Source organism: Pongo abelii, chromosome 10 (genome assembly GCF_028885655.2).
Source record: "Pongo abelii isolate AG06213 chromosome 10, NHGRI_mPonAbe1-v2.0_pri, whole genome shotgun sequence".
Classification (NCBI taxonomy): Eukaryota; Metazoa; Chordata; class Mammalia; order Primates; family Hominidae; genus Pongo; species Pongo abelii.
In genome coordinates this window covers 17,064,512-17,084,753 of record NC_071995.2, presented here as the reverse complement: position 1 = coordinate 17,084,753, position 20,242 = coordinate 17,064,512, and the positions used below count along the sequence as shown (strand labels likewise).

The following is a 20,242-nucleotide window of genomic DNA, read 5'->3' as shown; positions in this document are numbered from 1 at the left end:
ATTTAGAAACTGAACTGGGTAATCCCTAGACTTTTTCATTTATCCTTACATGTGTTCTGCTCATATACATAGTTCCTATATCTTTGAGAATATAAAATTTAAACGTCCTTTTCCCCTAATAATTGTCTACTAATGAATATCAAATATTAGTAGCTAAATGGATAACTGCTACAATAACCACAATCCATTCTGCTTCTACTCAGAGAAGCATTACCAAGTGAGAAGAAAATTTGAGAAGACAATGAAAGACGTGATAATGGTTCAACAAAGATCTGACCCAAAACCAGGAGGAACTCAGTTATCTGAATCTTTATGATTGAGAGATTACTGAGATAATTCACACATGGGAAACACTTAATGGCTGAGAATATACTTTTTCAAAGGCTCCACATACAGAAAAGCATATGACTTTCAAAAAATCTTGTAAAGTTTGAGGAAACTGCAGATCAGACAGCGTAAGTCAGTTGCCCAAATCCAGAGCAGGGTGTGTGTGTGTGTGCGTGGGTGTGTTCACGTGAGTGTGTTCATGCAGGCAGAGCCAACTCATGGGTTTCGGACTTTTCCCTCCTGAGCTCGTGGTCTTTTCCATCAATTACACCACAAAGAGTTCCTAAGGCCAAGATCCACAGCATGCAAAGCTGCTTTTTAACATTAGGAAAAGAAGTAAAAGTAAACTTGTATGGAATTCTACGTAGTCAATTGTCTAATAGGTTTTGTTTATGGACTTCAGAGTTGCTCAAACTATGAAACCTAAAATAAAACACAGTGACTTTTCTCTTGAGTGGCACATCTAAATGAACAATTCACAAATGTCATTAAAAGTTCTGTTTGAGAAATACATATTTAAAGTTAAAATGCATCAAAAGATATGAAAATCAAAAACTAATATAAATTAGATGGATGGCATGCATAACAAAAAATTGATATTTTAAAAGGTTACCCTTTATCATAAAGACTTAAGTACACATTCCATTTAAGACCAAAAAAAGTCTAAATTTGTGTGATTTATGTGCTACATATTTATATGTAGAAACCATAGAACATATCTGGGTGCTAACTCTATTAAGTCAAAGTTTGTGGGGAGACAGGATATGCATACAGTCTCAAATTATCACCCCACATATGATTATAAAAATAAAAGGATCCCTTTAAAATGGACAGGTTTTGTTGACACTATCTTACTAAATTCATGAAATTTAATATCACCAATAACAGGGCAAACTGATATCATATGCCTGTTGATGTTTTATAGTGTGAAGGACACACCACTAAAAATGTTTAATCTGAATCTAAGAATGAGAAAATCATAGATAAAACAAATCCAGATTAAGGGTCATTCTGTAAAACAACTTGTCTGTACTCTTCAAAAAATGTCAAGGTTATACAAAAGAGAAAGAAAGTGAAAGAACTCTCTCATTTAAGTGAAACCTAAATAGAAATGATAACAGAAGGCAATGTTTGGTCTTTGATTCCTGGATCAAAAATAAAGCAATTATGAAGACTATTACTGAGGAAATAGGAAAAAATGGAATAAGGACTCTATATATGAAATATTATCATATTAATGCTAAATGTCTTGGGTGTAATAATGGTATTGTATTTATTTGGAGAATGTCTTGTTCATAGGAAAAACATGCTGAAGTATTAAAGGGTGATGTGTCATGATATCTGCCACTTACTCTCAGATGTTTCAGAGAAAAAGAAAACAGAGAGAGAAGGAAAGCAAATATGCAAAATGTTAACAACTGGTGAGTGGTACAGAGTGGTTCTTTGTACTATTTTTCAACTTTATCCTAGGTTTGAAACTTTTGAAAACAAAATGTTGGGAAAAATAAAACCAAACAAAATCATTCTTTAAATTCTTTATTTCATATGTCCGTTTCAACAGTGTTGAAATATAGGTTTCTCATACGTGCAATTATTTTATAGATTCCAAAGTGAAGTGTTGTGTGAATGTTACAAATCATAACATGATCCAAATTTATAAGAAAGTACTTTAAAAATCAGACAAAAGACTTAAGAATTATTATGTTAAATTTCTAATCCAAATGTAAAACAAGAATACAGGATATTGGCAATGCTAATATTCAAAATGGGTTTACCCCAGTTCGTAATTCCTCTGCTCCTCTCCTACCTAAAATCTAAGAAAGTATTCATTATAAATTGGAAGTATAGAATTCTTAAAAAACCAACTGGATGCTGAGTTGTATGATTTTCTTTACAGGTACAATTTACTTTTCAGCAACCTGTAAGCCATGGAGAGAGTAACTCCATATCCAACAAAAAAACTCAAAGCTCTATTTGGCTGGGGAAGGGGTGTCAAATATGCAATGGTGTGGTAGATCCGTGCTCCGACAAATAGTCTGAAGTGTAGGATGGCTGTAGAGGGATCGGGACCACTCAAGGAATACAGGAGGCCAATTCCAAGAAATGGAATGATATTTTCAAGGTCATTCAGGTGGGCTCTGTGGAAAAAGATAACTATTAAAGACACTAATTTCAAAATAGTAGATATGTATCCTTTCTCTCTTCTAAAAACTAAATCTGAGCACTAATGGATCCTTAAATTTCAAAGTAAGATTTATTTTTTTCTCTCAAATTGTCTTGCTTCCTTACCCACTTGAATTTTATTTAGAATCTCTCATTATTTCTGTTTCTTTTTATTTTTAGTGTATCTTTAAATATCACAGAAGGCATTTTGTAGTTCCTAGAATATCAAAACAACATCTATCTAATAGAACTCATTTCATTTTTGTAAATACAAAATACTTTTTTCTTATGAGGTTCATAACAATTAGCAATTCAAGACTCTTTTTATAAAAATTCTTTTTCCCGAAGGAAGAAAACCCTTTTGGTGTTGATTTTTCTTAAGACTCCTCCTTTGCTTCTGCTACTCTACCAAATGATTATTGAGAGAATCCTTGCCAACCCAAACCACTAGGTTGCCAATAATTAATTTACCAATTTAATATCAAGAATCTCATGCTCTTATATCTAAATAACAGAATACATAACTAGCCTTTCAAATACAGTAAAATTTTGGCTAACCTATCTTCCAAATGCCAAATAAATTCGTTAGGAATGATGGTGCAAAACTACAACGGACACACAAAAAGTAGGATAGGTGAAAGAGAGAAAGAGAGAATTTCCTAAATGTTTTCTTTATAACAGAGACAGAAGAAAACAAAAAGCATGTTTCAGCCACAGTTTTGCTCCAAATCATGGCATCTTGGGTTTCTCTGGCTAAGACCGAATACAAAACACATCTACTGTGGACTTGATGTTTTTATTATTGTTGTTGTCGTTGCTATTGTTGTTTTTAGAGAGGAGGTCTTGCTCTGTTGCTCAGGCTGAAGTGCAGTGGCACAATCATAGCTCACTGCAGCCTCAAACTCCTGAGTCTCAGCCTCATGAGTAGCTAGGACAACAGGTCTCACCACCATGCCTGGCTAATTTTAAAAATTTTCTTTTTAGAGATGGGGTCTTGCTATGTTGCCCAGGCTGGTCTTGAACACCTGGTCTCAAGCAGTCCTCCAGCCTCAGCCTCCCAAAACACTGAGTTTACAGGTGCAAGCCATCATGCCCAGCAAATTTTTAAAAATACTTAATTTTAAAATGTCATGTCCCTTAAGTCTACAGAATTAGAAATTGCTTTAGAATCTAGGCTAGAAATGGAGAGTTTGATAGAGTTTGCCAGCTATTGATATGTATTTCAAAATTAAAACTATTGCTGCTTTACGTTACTCTCTTGTATAGCAATAAACATATAATTATTACATATTGCCTGCTCAATGATCGTCATTTTCCTCCTCTCCTTTCCTTTCTCCTGTTTTCCCTAGATTATCTCTAAGCTTGCCTCACAGAGACAATGACTACATAGAGACATGAAAAAGACAGCAGCAGCCCAGATAAGTAACGATTTGAAAAGGCTTCAATACAGAATAAAAGCAAAGAGAGGAAGGTGTGAGTGTTCTTGTGCCCTCTCTTTCATGGAGCAATACAAGTACTACTGAGAATGAGATGGGAAAGAAAAGACAGGAATACCATTTTCTATTAAAGAAGGGCCCACTTTGTCAGTGACACCGGAAGTATTTTTTTTGGCCCTCTGATTTCTCCTGCAGCATCATGGAGATATCGTCACCTCCAATCTTAGGCACGTTAGTGTTCTCCTTCACAACATGCCAAAAGGAGAGAAATTTTAAGGTTGAGGAAGAAACTATAAAAAGGAGACTCTCTGGAAAACGGTGTCCACTTCTATGCCTGTGTTAAGCAGTTGACAAATAGAATGGAATGTTAAAGCAGAGGAGAAAGTCAAGGACAGTAAGAGGACTATGAGGGTAGAGGGAAGGAAGGTCAAGGGGCAGGAGTTCCTTTACCTTTCTAGCTCCTGCATGTTTTTCTAGCCTCATTTTCTCTTTATCTTATTCTCCCTTTTGAGTTCTCTTTCTCTTTTGTCAGCCCTCAAAATGTTCTCAAAGATAACACTCCTCATTATGCTAGTAAGGCCTGTTTTCCACAGACCCTCATACTTATGCCAATTTATGTTGTATTTTGTACTTCTTTTGAGACTCTGTTCCAAGCAAACAGTTCCCCAGCTTTCCCTGTGAGCACCTGCTGCAGTGCACTATCACCCTTCCGTCCTAACCCTCCCCTCTGCTCCAACGACAGACTCCTTCCTGGAGCGGCAGCTTCCTTCACGTTAGTGCCATTTATGGACAGCTGCTGAAATCTATCACCAGGTGGACATCAGTCTTCCTAAGAGACCACTTTCTACCTGGGTCTATTACCCTTCTCCCCCATGATTACATTTTCCCATTCTTCTTTCTCCTTTGGACACACATGCCGTGGCACATATTTGCTCTGTGACGGACCTTCCCACCATCTCTGTGCTTTTGAGGCCATAGCCACGCCTCCTTCCCTCAAATCAGAATTACTTGGATCCCAGCATCCACCTGACCTAGACTGCCATTGCTACATGCATCTGGGGATTGTGAGGCTGTGAATAACTACAAAAGGAGCTGCACAGCAGGCTTTTCCTGACGCCCTCATCTCAGCCAAAGCTCTTCACCCTCAGCACACAGCCAGCCGTGTGTTCACATTCTCACAAAGGAATTTTCCCAAATTGACGAGACTTCTTCTCTCCTCTTCCTCCTTTCAAATCCTAATACTCTTCAAGGTCTTCCTTTATGAAATATTCCATGGAACTAATGCAACATGGCTTCATATCATTCTCTCATTACTATATGCATGTGGGTCTTTTGGGGGTGGGTGGGGGGAACATTATAAACCCCTGAGGGTCAGGAACCCAGTTTTAAAGCTCTTTGATAGCATCCCAATAGAAGAAATGACAGTGATACATACACAATAATCTCTCCATATATGTGTGTTCATACACTGGGCCCACGAGGGACATCATCCATCAACCCCTAGCCTATGTTCCAGTCTCCTGACAGAGTCCCCAGCAAGTGTCACTTAGACTCCATGGAACACTCTCAGTGAAGGGTTATTTTCTAAATACCAACCTCAAGCCTTTATTTTGTCTTTCGAAAGACTCCCTGTAGTTCACCAACTGGCCTGTTTGCCTTTCAACTTTCTTTTTATCTTTTTGTGTTGAATGTATATGGTCTTGAATGCTTCCTAGACAAGCTAAGATGGTATTAAATAAATAAATAAATATGTCAAGTGCTTTCTAACCATCACTGGTTTCTGTCTGTCCAGAACTCAAATAACTGACTTTAAGTCACATATCTTGGTATTTCAACACATATTATTTTAAGTTTTTAGTTAATTGCTCCATATGTGTATGTATTAATTTTCACAATTGTTGCACGCTGTAAAGCATACTTTTCACTTTATTTGTAGCCCCATTCTGGCCCTGCCGTTCAAATATGCTAATCGTAACAGCTTTACAATTACTGAAGTAACGAGAGAGGTGAAAAAAAAAAAAGTCTAGCTTAAAAATGGAAAGGGAAGATTCTGGAAATGCTTTCTCTGAAAAGTATCTCCAAAAGTGTGTTATTAGGCACTTTTTCGATGAAACAGTTACTATCTCAAAAAGCATTATACGACTGGAAACTCCACTCTGTTGGAGACGCTCTTCTCTTACTATGCTGAAAAGCCAGTGTCTCATCACCAGGGGGCGCTGTGCACACAGTCGCTGCACCTCCTCCAGGACTCGGAACCTTTACAGAACTGGGATCAATTGTTCTTTCTAACATTCATTTGCAACCTGACTAGCGGATCAATTTAGATAACATCGTTTTCCTCTAAAAGTACAATCCCATGGGCAGGGTGTAAGGGTGGAAGGTCGGAAAACATAGTAGGGAGGAATCTAAAATCCCCAAATAAAATATCTTTTGTTACGCTTTCACACAGGAGACTTACTTGGATTTTCATTTCAATCTTACTAATACTACTGAGGGTCTAATTGCTTCTGATCACTTTCCAGTTCTGGGCAATTTTATAACCACAGGGCCATGACTAGCATCATGCCGGCGGCTGCCTGCTCTAAAACGGGAAGTGCATAAAGGACCAGACAAGGCTTTAAACGTTCTCATGTCTCTTCAGTGGTTTTGAAAACTTCAAGCTTCACTCACTTTTATTTTTTTCGTCGAACACATAATTTTTCCTTTGATATTGTTCTGCTATTGTTTGAAATGTCCACAGTGATTCTTTGTCCTGAAACTATTTTATATCCATATTCTTGACACAACCCATTTTCAAGACTCACTGATTTACTCAGCAGGGCTGCTGAATGAACAAGTACATAACTAAGTGAGATAGAAGGTGAAATTTTGTGCTAAGTATCTGCACAGACTTTTTCTTAGAAGAGAAACATTCTTGCTTGATGAATAGCCTGGGGGTAGAATTGTTTTGCATGAGCAAGAAGGTACTTTTAATTTTAGTGCTGAAAAGTTTGAAGATTCTGTGGGGCTAGAGGAGAGCCTCAAAAATGGTGTAACACTGGGCATTGCTTGATTGAAGGAGGTACAGCTACGGGGCATATTCCTCAAAGAGAGGATGCTGAAGGTCATTGTCTGACAGAGAAATAACATACAACTTAAAATGTTTGTGTTGCCACAGTGTAAATGCCTCTGCACCTCCACTTATTCAAGTCTATTTTTAGCCACATTTTTTTTTTTAGTTAATTTTTGAAGGGAACTGACGAAAGGGCTGGATTAACATCCAGCATAACCAACTGCAGAATATGGAAACATGCATAGAAGCGGGAACCCAGATCCAGAGTTAATCTGGTGATGATATGCCGAAGGGGAATCTGCAGAAATCTTGGGAGGGGCTTCAGACTTTCACAGAGAATCAAAAAAGGGATAATGCAACCTAGGTGTCCATCGATATGAACTGGATAAAGACAATGTGGTACGTATACACCATGGAATACTACACAGCTGTAAAAAAAAAAAAAAAAAAAAGAATGAAATTGGGCCAGGCGCAGTGGCTCACACCTGTTAAAAAAAAAAAAAAAGAATGAAATTGGGCCAGGCACAGTGGCTCACATCTGTTAAAAAAAAAAAAAAAAAAGAATGAAATTGGGCCAGGCGCGGTGGCTCACACCTGTAATCCCAGCACTTTGGGAGGCCAAGGTGGGTGGATCACCTGAAGTCAGGAGTTTGAGACCAGCCTGGCCAACATGGTGAAATCCAGCCTCTACTAAAAATACAAAAAAATTAGCCGGGCATGGTGGCACATGCCTGTAGTCCCAGCTACTCAGGAGGCTAAGGCAGGAGAATGGTTTGAACCCAGAAGAAGAAGGCTGCAGTGAGCCGAGATCACGCCATTGCACTCCAGCCTAGGTGACAGAGTGAGACAGCATCTCATAAAAAAAAAGAATGAAATCATGTCCTTTGCAGCAACATTGATGCAGCTGTAGGCAATTAATTACCCTAAATGAATTAACACAGGAAAAGAAAAACAAACACCACAAGTTCTCACCTGTAAGTGAGAGCTAAACATTGGGTACATAAACACAAAGATAGCAACAATAGATATTGGGGACTATTAGAGGGGGTAGAGAAGGGGAGACAAAGGTTGAAAAACTAACGGGTACTACGCTCACTACCTGGGTGACAGGAACAATTGTACCCCAATCGTATCTTGGCTTATAGCTTTTCATTGCTCATTGAATTCCCAGTACATTAAAACATAATATTTAAAAAGAGATGGCAGTGGGGAGAGGGATAGAGAGAAAGAGGTTCCTACTCCTCCAGAGTGTCAACATTCTTATTTTGAATCTTATGCAAAAATACCTAATTCTTCAACCTTTTACATGAGTTGACAGTCTCACCTATGGAGAAAGATGATAAAACTGCAAGAATCTATTGTTCCCATTTCACCTCCTCCCTGTCATTACTTTTGATACATCCCTATATAAAGCAATGTCATTAACCCCAAGAAAGTACAGATAAAAGTACAGTATTGCAAAACTGGCAATACATACAATTGCAGTGATACTTGGAGACTTTCAAATGTCCAGTTTTCTGTAATTGTCCTGTGGAGTAGGTAAGAGGTCTAACTTTTTTTCCTCAGTCTCCAAGACCCTGAGACATCTTCACTGAACTGCCTGACCAAAATTGTTTCATAAAGTAATTTCAAGAGACACTGGTTTACCTGCGTACACGTTCTACTCTGTCATCTGTTCGAAGATACTTCTTGGCATTTTCTCCTTTGCCAAATGTTACACAGTCTTCTGGATTGGCAAAAACCTATTCCAAATACCAAGAAAAAAAAACTTATTTCAAATACTGGCCGGGAGCAATAGCTCACACCTGTAATTCCAGCACTTTGTGAGGCTGAGGCAGGATTGCTTGAGCCCAAGAATTCAAGACCAGCCTGGGCAACATAGGGAGTCCCCATATCTACAAAATTTTTTTTTAAATAGGTGGGTATGGTAGTAGGCCACACGCATGCCTGTGGTCCTAGCTACTCAGGAGGTTGAGGTGGGAGGATCACTTGAGCCCGAGAGGTTGAGGCTGCAGTGAGCTGTGATTGCACCACTACAATCTAGTCTGGGTGACAGAGCAAGACTCTGCCTCAAAAAAAAGAAAACAAACAAACCAACAAATAACATGGGGATAGTCTACCTAGTAAGTTATTTGCATTTTAGTGGAAGAAATATAGACATCCAGGTTGGCCCATTTGGAGCAATAAATCAAACACAAGAGAAGAAGAAGTCATCTATAGTTAAAACTGAGTTTTTATTAACAATGCAAAGTTGTAAAAAGAGAAGCATAAATAAGAACTGGAACAAAAATCAGTGAATAAAAATAGTGAAAAGGAAGCAAATATGGGGAAAGGCATAATTCTAAGTCATTGACTATTAGTATGGTTCACTGGTATCTTTTTCACAGTGATGTTGACATACCTTCTCTCAAGTGGATTAACATTTCCAAGTGATTGGCTCATCTGAAAGTAATATGTTTACCTGCCAAAAGTTTTAGAGAACAGGCAGGAAGCATAAAAGAGTAAGGGATGGGAAATGTGTCTTGTACTTTGTCAGAACATGTGTACCTCTTTTCTTTTTCTAAACCAGATAAAACTTTGGGTTGAAGAATACTGTATAATGAAATTTGAGAAGCTGAATTGCATTCCTAGGAATAAGAAGTACACATTCATGTATTCCTTCCTGCAATTATTATGCTCTTTGAAATAGCTTCCCCATCCCTTGAAACTTGAAATCTGCATTTAAAAAATATTTAAGCAAGTGCCACTATTTAATAATTTATGGCAGAGAAAAACACAAACTGCAAAATTAATCTCATTTGTTTTCTATTTTTTCTTAATATGATATGAACATTATTAGAGATAAAGATGTTGAAGAGAACTGATGCACAGGGCTGGGACACTGCCCATCAGTTTTCCTCAACATCTTTATCTGGAATAAATATTCCAAATAAAGTTCCTAAGGTCAGGCCTGTCTGTCTTGTTCATCGTAGTGCTCCCCTAAATAAGTGCCTGGCACACAATAGATGTACAATAAATATATGTTGAATAAAGAAATAAATGTATTACAACGGAAAGGGCATTAGATTGGGTTTAATGCAATTTCATTTTGAATCTCAGTTTCACTCTTTATTTGTATGTAACCCTTGGATAAGCTATTGCTAAGGACTGAATGTTTGTGGCCCCCTAAAACTTGTATGTTAAAGCCTAATCTTCAATGTGATAGTATCTGGGATATGAGGCCTTTGGGAGGTAATTAGGTGAAGAGAGTGGAGTCCTCATGAATGAGATTAAAGTCTTTACAAGAAGAGAAAGGAGAGAGTTTGCTTCCTTCTCTCTCTCTCTCTTTTTCTGTGCTCTGCCAATGTGAGGATACAATGAGAAGATGGCCATCTGCAAGTCAGGAACTGGGCCCTCACTGAACACCAGATCTGCTGGCGTCTTGATTTTAGACTTACCAGACTCCAGAACTGTGAGACAAATGTTTGTTGCTTAAGCCACCCAGTCTATGGCATTTTGTAACAGCAGCCCAAACGGACTCAGACAGCTACTTAACCTCTAAGTTCCCTTTCTATATAAAATGGAAAGATGAATCCTCATTTCACCTGACAATGCTAACAATTGTGTAAAATGACTCCATGACCAAGCACACATAAAAAGCATGTGGCTCCCAGCACTCTCCCAATTTGAATTCCCTTCATCTTTTCTTATAAGACAGGGTACATTTCCTTGGTGACATTCTGTGTCTAGAAGTCAGTGTGGACCTGGAAGCAGACAGCCACTTTGTTGCCCTGATGCCACAACATATCAGTGCATGAGAGACTTAACCACGTGGGCATGTGCCCTTCATTAAAATGCAAACATTCTTCCATTATACCTCAGAATAGTAGGCCAGGCCCAAACCTGTAATCCCAGCACTTTGGGAGGCCAAGGTGGGTGGGTCACCTGAGGTCAGGAGTTTGAGACCAGCCTGGCCAACATGGCAAAACCCCATCTCTACTAAAAACACAAAAATTAACTGGGCCTGGTGGTGCATGCCTATAATCTCAGCTACTCGGGAGGCTGAGGCATGAGAAGCACTTGAACCCAGGAGGCAGAGGTTACAGTGAGCCGAGATCCTGCCACTACACTCCAGCCTGGGCAACAGAGTGAGACTCTGTCTCACAAAAAAAAAAAAAAAAGATAGTAACAAGGAAACACCTTAGGGAAGACTGTGACCTCTAGATAAAATCAAGGCTCTAGAGGACAAAACTCAGGACAGGTCCTAAGAGAGAAACAGATGGTCTCCAGGAAGAAGTTGCTGAATGGACACAGGGACTACACCCGTGAAAATATTTTAACTTTGTAAAGGGAGCCTTGCTCTACGCACTTCAAGCACACATAAACCCTGCTTGAATATAGTATATGTGCTTCAGAATCTGTCTACCACCTTCCCCACATCTGCACTTAAAAAAAAAAAAAGAGTCATTCTTATAATGCTGTGTAGGAATAGTATCCACTTAAAACGTCAGAAGTATACAAAATTCAAAAGGCTCATATCATATAAGGCTCACTTTGAAAGTAAGAACTTTAATTCTCAGCCTTTTTCTTCTTTTTCTTTCTTCTTTTTTTCTTTTTTTTTTTTTTTTTACCAAAATCATACCCTTGACCTGTACTAGAGCTGAAAATACCAGTTAACTGTCTAGAAAATGATTGTTTTCTAAACCTTCATTGGCAAAATTAATTCCAAAATGAAAGAAAGTTTCCATGAAAACTTTGATATTCCAGAATATCTCATCTGCTTAGCAGAATGATAAAAAGGTAAAAGCCATAATGAAAAAACCATTTACTAGTTTCTAGGAGAAAGCAACTGTTCCATAAATACATCAGATCCATCTGTGCCAAACGATTGCATACTTCACTTACAGCATAAAACAGTGTGCTATTGGGCTTTACCAAAAATAAAAAAAGAAAATTAAGAAAACTGCTCTCCAGAATTCCAACTCTTAAAAGTAAGAAAATATTACCTCCAAATTTCTTACCTTTCTTCTCAATCTATAAAATGCAGTTGCGGTACTCATAAGCATCATTTTTGAAAGAATAATTGTTGCATAGGATGCAAAAGCCATGAATACTTCATCGTCCATTACCTGGGTGAGGTCAACCATTTTTTCAATTTTGGTCTGGAATCTTAAAAAGATTTAAATAAAATGGGAAAAAGCAGACATAAATACCCAAAATAACTGGAAGATCATTTGATGTTCTTATATTGCAACATTAACTACACTGTTCTTAAAAATATCTTGGACTATTTGCAGAAGAAATGATCATTTAGTTTTTAAAATGTCAAAGTAAATAGGGGCTGAGCACAGTGGCTTATACCTGTAATCCCAGCACTTTGGGAGGCCAAGGCGGGTGGATCACTTGAGGTCGGGAGTTTGAGATCAGCCTACCCAACATGGTGATACTCCATCTCTACTAAAAATACAAAAATTAGCCAGACGCAGTGGCGTGTGCCTGCAATCCCAGCTACTCATGAGACTGAGGCAGGAGAATTGCTTAAATCTGGGAGGCAGATGTTGCAATGAGCCAAGATTGCGCCACTGCACTCTAGCCTGGGCAACAGAGAGAGACTCTGTCTCAAAAAAAAAAAAAGTATACAATATTATATTTTATCTAGTTCTATATTAAGCTTGAAGACATCAAACAAGTACTACTTAAAAAAGAGGGTGCAGTATAAGCAAAAATAAACAGCAAAAATGCCCTAACATAGACTAACATCACATACTTGCACTGAGATTAACTATAAGTAGGTTGAAAGCAAAAGACCAGAGGTCATAGACTGATCTCTTTGGAAACATCAAGCTATGTACCTAGTAGCAGCACTGAACTTAGGAAGGCCTCAGTTCTTATGTATCCTGCTTTGGAGACCCAACTTACAACTTGTTGTCATTTCAGTAGTATTCAAAACTGTAGGCTTTAGGACTTGAATTCCAGTCCCACAATTTAGCTGTTAACCTTGCTTGAGGGATTCAGTCTCTGAGACTAAATTTCTTCATTCTTAAAATCGAAACAGTAGGCCTGATGTGGTGGCTCATGCCTGTAATCCCAGCACTTTGGGAGGCCAAGGTGGGTAGATCATGAGGTAAGGAGATCGAGTCCATCCTGGCTAACACAGTGAAACCCCATCTCTACAAAAAACACAAAAAAATTAGCCGGGCGTGGTGGGGGGGGCACCTGTAGTCCCAGCTGCTCAGGAGGCTGAAGCAGAATAGCATGAACCCAGGAGGCGGAGCTTGCAGTGAGCTGAGATCGCACCACTGCATTCTAGCCTGGGTGACAGAGTGAGACTCTGTCTCCCAAAAAAAAATAAATAAATAAAATTGAAATAGTAATAGCTTCTAACTTAATGGGTTGTTGTCTAATGTAATAGAGATAAAATATGGAGTGGCCCAAGAAAAACCCTCAATAAAGTTTATAATATCCTTATCATGATTGTCATCATACTGTCATCATCAATTCGAAGACAGGTAAAGAAGGAGAAGCAGGATAATGGAAACATCAAAAAAACAGGCTTGCAAATGGAAGGTAAGGAATTACCATATATGCTACTTTCATGGGTGTAATAGGGAAGGAGAATTAGCTTTACATGATCCTTCAGTCATTTCACATTCCAAAGTTACATTCAACTAAAAGCTGTTGAGTAGAGGAATGTTAGCTATCTGTCAGGAATTGGAAGTATAATTGGGAATGTGCTGAAGAGGAAAGCCAAGACACACTGGTGATACTGAAGTCAAAACAGGTAGGAATTTAGGGTAAAGCTTAAAATGTAAATTTCCAGTCCTCTGCCATTATTCTTTGTAACCTCCTCTATCAGCCCTGCTATCTACTTCTCTCTCTTCCACAGAAACACACATCTTTTCTCAGACCCAAGCTTAGACGCTATTTATCCTGCTTGGCATGTAGTACTATCTCTTCTAGATGATGTCCATTCCCACCTTTAAAGCTCAACCCCTGCGTGTGTCCTTATTAGCCTGACATCTATCAGATGCAATCTTTCTATCCATCTTACCAGTGATCTATACATTTATATGTATCATTATTGGTCATATAGCTATCTTTGTGTTGCTGGTGAATGTGATTAAAAACCACATACATATATATTTAGCTTTATTAGAGTTTGCTATGTGTTCAACCATACTATGTACATTTTGTACACTACTTTCCTCACCTTTGTTAATCTGTTACAATTGTCATAACTATACCCATTTCACAAAAGAAGAAAAAGGGAATTAGAGTTGTTAAGCTGCCAAGCTGGGACACGAATACCCCATACAGTTACTACATTATACTCTCTCTTTCAAGAGACTTGATTAATTCTGCTCTCAACTCTTTAATTCTGCTTAATTCTAATTCAATTGACATTAAGTGAATGCCTACTCTGTGGCTGGCACAAGTAGGCACCCCTTATATCTGTCATCTTCTTTCTTTTTCCAGTTATGTGGTGAGGTATTATCATTTCCATTTTGCAGATAAAGAAATCAAAGCTACCTAAGTAACCGCTATTTTTGTTTCCTTTTCTTTTCTTTTTTTGAGATGGAGTCTCGCTCTGTCGCCCAGGCTGGAGTGCAGTGGTGCAAACTTGGCTCACTGCAACCTCCTCCTCCTGGGTTCAAGCCATTCTCCTGCCTCAGCCTCCCGAGTAGCTGGGATTACAGGTGCCCGCCACCACACCTGGCTAATTTTTGTATTTTTAGTAGAGACGGGGTTTCACCATATTTGTCAGGCTGGTCTTGAACTCCTGACCTCAGGTGATCCACCCGCCTCAGCCTCCCAAACTGCTAGGATTACAGGTGTGAGCCACCATGCCTGGCCTCCCTATTTTTGTTTTCTTAGACTAAAAATATATAGCTTGGATTTAGGCAAACAGAAACTACATGCGCAAGGTTTTTAAAAAAATCCCCTAGATAGCAAATTAATCAACCTCCACAAGTCTCTAGTCTTGAAAGCACAGTATGTTAGATTAGCTCTCAGTGCAAGATAATATTTTCAGCAACATTTAATGTGTCTGCTTTTGTTCTAGTATTGAAGGGGTGAAAGTCATGAATAAACTGCACTATCCTTCAGAGTGTTAGTAAAGTAATTAGCTTAATAAAGGATCCCTAAGTCCCCGGCCTCTGTACAGAGATCTGAAGAAATACAGCAAGCATGTGAAGTTTTTTAAAATTAAGGTAAGTTTATCAAATAGAAAGTTGCTACTTAACAATAATTTTAAAACTAAAACATTCTCTGTAGGCCTCTACTAATGTTCCCAGAATGAAATGTATTTATTGATGGAACAAAAGTCCAAGGAACTTTTTCCCCCCCTCATTGAAAATCAGTATTGAAAGAGTAGAGAAAAAAATGGCAGCCTCCCAGGACTGTTGGCAGGAAAGTACACAAAGAAGTCAGTGGCTGGGAAAAAGGGCAATGGGAGGCCTTTTCTTTAAAAATGAACAACACACAGTGCACTTCACACAGAGTTTCTCAATCACGAAGAATGTGGCTTAACTCCTCAAGTCTGTGGGTTTGGGAGACAGGCCAGCACCAAGCCTCTGACACACACCTGATGAGTCAATGAACCATCTCTCCAGGGTAACATCTTCCATTTCACAGGTACCCAAGAGCCAGGTAATGAGCAGTTAAGGTACGAACATTAAGAAATAGTAGTTGTTTATAGCATGGATTAAGGCAATGCTGGTGTAAACTTTTTTTCCCCCAAAGCTGATTTATCAATAAATTGCCATGAGTTTGCTGCACAAAACTGCAGCCATTATCATGGTTGGCTCTGCAGTCAAAACAAAATTACTGAAAGCCTTTTACCAGGAAAGCTGGTCAGGAGGGAGAAGAGTGGTCCTGTATAATAATAAATAACAGGATGAAATGTTAAGTGGTTTGAGGATTCAAGGAATGAAGGAGAAATAATCTAAGAAAAGTAAGCAGGGAAAAACACTAATTTGGTTATGAATTATAGAAAATATTTACAATGATGAATCATGTGTGCACAGTGCTTTGTTTGCTCATTATATTCTCCATTCATTGGCCAGCATGGTAATAAATATCTCGACCTCTCTTGCCAGAGACCAGAGCTCTGTCCCCTAATGTGGAGGTGACTTCTTCATAAGAGGACATAGGGTAGAGTGTCAAGTATTCAAAACTCTGGAACTAGATTGGCATTCGGATGGATCTCGACCCTGCCACTTAGCAACTGTGACTTAACTTCTCTGGGACCTCTTCTTCACCTTACCTGTAAAAGGAGTTGAATAAGAACTCCTATTTCACCGGATTCTTGTGAGTCTTAGCTGAATAAAGTTAGAAAAGCGGGGGCCGGGCGCGGTGGCTCATGCCTGTAATCCCAGCACTTTGGGAGGCCGAGGCGGGCAGATCACGAGGTCAGGAGATCGAGACCATCCTGGCTAACACGGTGAGACCCCGTCTCTACTAAAAATACAAAAAATTAGCCGGGTGCGGTGGCGGGCGCCTGTAATCCCAGTTACTCGGGAGGCTGAGGCAGGAGAATGGCGTGAACCCGGGAGGCAGAGCTTGCAGTGGGCCAAGATCACGCCACTGCACTCCAGCCTGGGCGACAGAGCAAGACTCCGTCTCAAAAACAAACAAAAAAAAGCTCTAGGACCTGTTAAATGCTGTGTGTTTGGTAAATAAAAAACTTCCGACTTTGGCGCTGTTCTAGGCACTGAGGATTTTAGAATTTTCAAAAAGCTTTTGCATATTTTATCTCGCTTGACCTGAAAAACCCTGAGGTAGAGCAAATAATATTTTTTTCTACCTTTAGTATATAAGGAAATTGAGGCCCAGGAAAGTAGTGAGTAATATGACCCAAATTCACAGTGGAGAGACCAAGACTGCAACTTAGCTTTCTCAAGTGTTTACCTCTGGGCTACCCACCATCAAGGCTAAGAATTCTCAACAGCTGTGGTCTTCTGGAGGCCTTTCCTTGTCAAATCTCATTCCTGTTTTCTACCCCTCCCCCAAAACCCCCGTACTATCTAGCAGAGAAGAATCTTCACTTCTCAGTTGAGGAACTCCCTTTCCCTTTACAGGCTTCTGGCCAAAATGAGCAAAGTTCTCTTCCCAGGATAAGGTGGCCGGCCTTTCTACATCAATATTGTGAAACACATGAATAATCTGGGCACGCATCCCCAGGGCCATGACTCTGCAATTTTGTACCTTCTAAAACTAACAAACACTACACATGAGATAAAGAAAAAAGATAATTCGGTGGCCATGTTGCGGATACGTTAATCTGGAACTCTAGATGAATTCTAGCATTTCCTGAAGGCATTCTGGTGGCTGCAGACTCAGCCCACTATGTGGTCTCATGCAAAGTGGGGTTCAGAGCCCAGAGGCTGCAGGTGAAATGCTGGTGCCTCTCAGGAGAGTGGTGGGGTAAGGCCTTTCTCTGTGCTGACTTCCTTTTCCAATCTCAGGGATTCATAGACACCACTCTAAAACAAACCCGTAGAAAAATTTTACTTGTCTGCCAGAGAAGGTAATATCCAAATTGGACTGATTTGCCTTTTTTTTTTTTTTTAATTACCAAAGATAATCACACACATAGCCCTCTTATTTTGGAAACAGCAGAGGACAACAAAGTCCAGTACTATCCTAAGGCCAAGAAAAGCATATGCAAAAGGTAGTAGGCTCGGATTCACAGCAGGCTGGGACCCCAGGAAAACTGGGCTTTAAGGATTGCTCACTGGAGGCCTGGGTGCCATACAGCAATGCTTGCTGGGCACCCACTCAGCACTCACTGGGAAAGAAATTAGGGAGAAGAAGTAGGGGAATATAAACGTGGAGCTCAGACTGCCACATTTCAAGAGAAGCAGAGAGACTAGAAGATTTACATGCACTTCTCTCTCCTCTGTCCCAGGCCAGCTAGAGCAATATATGAGACCTTAATTCCCGAAAAAAAGAGTTCCCTTCTCCTTTTCTCCTTCCACATAGCTTCCTCCTCCATACTGGGTAAGTGGGGCACAGGTGGGAACCCTCCCAAGGGGTTCACCCTTAGGTCTCTTGTCACTGGCTATAATATCACACAAAAATATTATCATCTAACCCACATCCTCTTGTTTCGATAGCTAGCATTAGTAGTAGTAGTAGTATTTAGTATTATTTTAAAACTTGCTGATGTTTCTCCTATCAAAGTGAACTCAGAAGAGCAAATCCTGCCTTACAATAGGCATAAAGGCCACTAAGCCCATGAAACCTGAGACACCGCAGGCTTTTGCACTCTTGGGGAGAACAGCAGTCGTTCAAACTACAGGCATTTCCTCCATTTCTACAACTTGCACGTGACTTTTCCTCCTTCCCCAGAGTTCAAGGGACCCTTTCAAAGAGGAGGCTACTTTGGCTTGAAAAGGCAAAGTTTGGAAATCATCACTCAAGCCTGAAAAGACTTACTCTCTCGTTTCATTCTTGGAGTTTGAGAAATGGGAAAACTTAGCCACACGGGGACAGAAATACAATTCCCTTTCAAAAGCGATCGATTGAAAAGCTAAGTTTAGCTGCTAAGTGGAGCCAAGCACTTCCGGCTGGCAGAGGCGCCCCCCCCCCCCCCCCAAGTCTTCCATCTGCCACCCACCCTGGCCCTCCCTGCCTGCCACCCTCTGCATGCCGTCCCCTTCTCCCCTCCCAGTACGCACGGTGAGGCCGAGGAGGAGGAAGCAGCAAGCCTGTCCCGCCGCCGGGTCGCGCGCAATGCAGGGACTGTGGCCGCGCGGGCCGGACGCAGGCGCCGCCCCTCTCCAGTTAATCTTCTATTAATTAGCCCTCCCACGTTTAAAGCCCGACCCCAACCTCGCCAAACCCCTCCTCTAAATCACCTGATTTACCCGCCCAGAGTAACCATCGCCTGCTGATTCCCTTTGAGCCCTTCTATTTGGCGCCCTTAGAAGCTCTGGTTCCTGAAATGCCAACTCCCCTAATCAGTGGGAAGGGGGACAGTAGCCATTGTCTAGGAACTCTGAATCCTCGAACATTTCAGGATTGGGAGAGGGGAAGGAAGGGGAAGGCGGTTAACTTTTAGTTACCTGAAAACGATGAAAAAGATCACGCAGAGTTTTGGAAGTTGTTTTTAAAAACTTCGTAGAAAGTTAAAATCTCCAGGGTAAAACTAATTAGCAGGCATTGACAAAACTACCTTCCCTTAGACTTCTCCTCCCCTGCGCTGGTGGCAAGGCCTCCTTAAAAGGCTGACAATGACAGAATGTAACCCTCAGTAAAGATCATTTACGGTGTTCCAAATTCGTGACACCAGAATATTTGCTTTGTCACGATGTCCCCTCCTGTTCAGGGTCCAGAATGAAATTGGAGGCAATTGTACTGGATCAGCTCATTATACAATCAGCTTAGTGTGTTTTCTTACAGGGAGGTTTAGAGGAATGTTTAGGGAAGCCGTAGATATTTAGCCTACCATCAATATCTAGATTAGGGATACTTCCAAGCTTCCTAGTCCCCATAGTCCCCACAATATTTATGGATCTATCTTTCATGGGTTTATACGAGAAATGTTTAAGGATTTCTGTTTTCAATCTATATTATTTCTCTCCTAGTGCTATATCTCAGACACTCACCACCTGTTGCAAGGTCTACTTCCTTTTTTGCTCTTAATTTACTCCTTTAGGCTTTAAAGGATATCCCTAGGACTAACTTTCTAGGATTTGATGGACAAGTTCATGTTCTATTAAAGAAAGAAATAACTACCAGTTTGCTCTAGGAACAGAAATTAATCCACGGAAGGTCTGAGAATTATTTCTATATAAGCATAACAGTAGGAGTTTTGGAAAATCTAGCATCAGAAGGCATCTGTTCTTCATTTTTATGTCTGTATCTTTTCAAAACTCTACTTATTCACCTATCTTTGTAAAGTATACTAGAATCTGTCTGTAACACTAACTGGAATAGGATAGAATTTGAGATGACATAAATCTATTCTGAATTCTCTCCAAAGGAGTTTGGTATTATAAGAATTTAAGACTCTCTTCATTTATTATAAGGTGATACAGGCCAAATCTTATGGATAACATTGCAGAAAAAGGAAGAGGAGAGCTATTGTTTAGATAATTTGGTCTACAGAATGCTAGTTGAATGGTTCTAACTTTTTTTTTTTTTTTTTTTTTTTTTGAGACGGAGTCTGCCTGTGTAGCCCAGGCTGGAGTGCAGTGGCGCAATCTCAGCTCACTGCAAGCTCCGCCTCCCGAGTTCACACCATTCTCCTGCCTCAGCATCCCGAGTAGCTGGGATTACA

At 39.9% G+C, this 20,242-nt stretch overlaps 1 protein-coding gene across 5 annotated transcripts; it reads right to left on the bottom strand.

Moving 5' to 3' along the window:
• Positions 1-1,847: 1,847 nt before the first annotated feature.
• On the bottom strand, positions 1,848-19,349 carry MGST1 (microsomal glutathione S-transferase 1). Of its 5 annotated transcripts, none has more exons than XM_054526893.2 (4): positions 19,026-19,349; positions 11,979-12,126; positions 8,626-8,720; positions 1,848-2,465 (listed from the first exon to the last, which is right to left on the bottom strand). In XM_054526893.2, the coding sequence occupies exons 2-4, from the start codon at positions 12,102-12,104 to the stop codon at positions 2,219-2,221; spliced, it is 468 nt and encodes a 155-aa protein (XP_054382868.1). In that variant the 5' UTR covers positions 12,105-12,126; positions 19,026-19,349; the 3' UTR covers positions 1,848-2,218. The 5 variants fall into 5 exon arrangements, with proteins under 5 accessions (XP_054382868.1, XP_054382867.1, XP_002823037.1 ...); XM_054526892.2 differs by lacking the exon at positions 19,026-19,349 and adding an exon at positions 18,819-18,955; XM_002822991.6 differs by lacking the exon at positions 19,026-19,349 and adding an exon at positions 18,639-18,889.
• Positions 19,350-20,242: the final 893 nt, after the last annotated feature.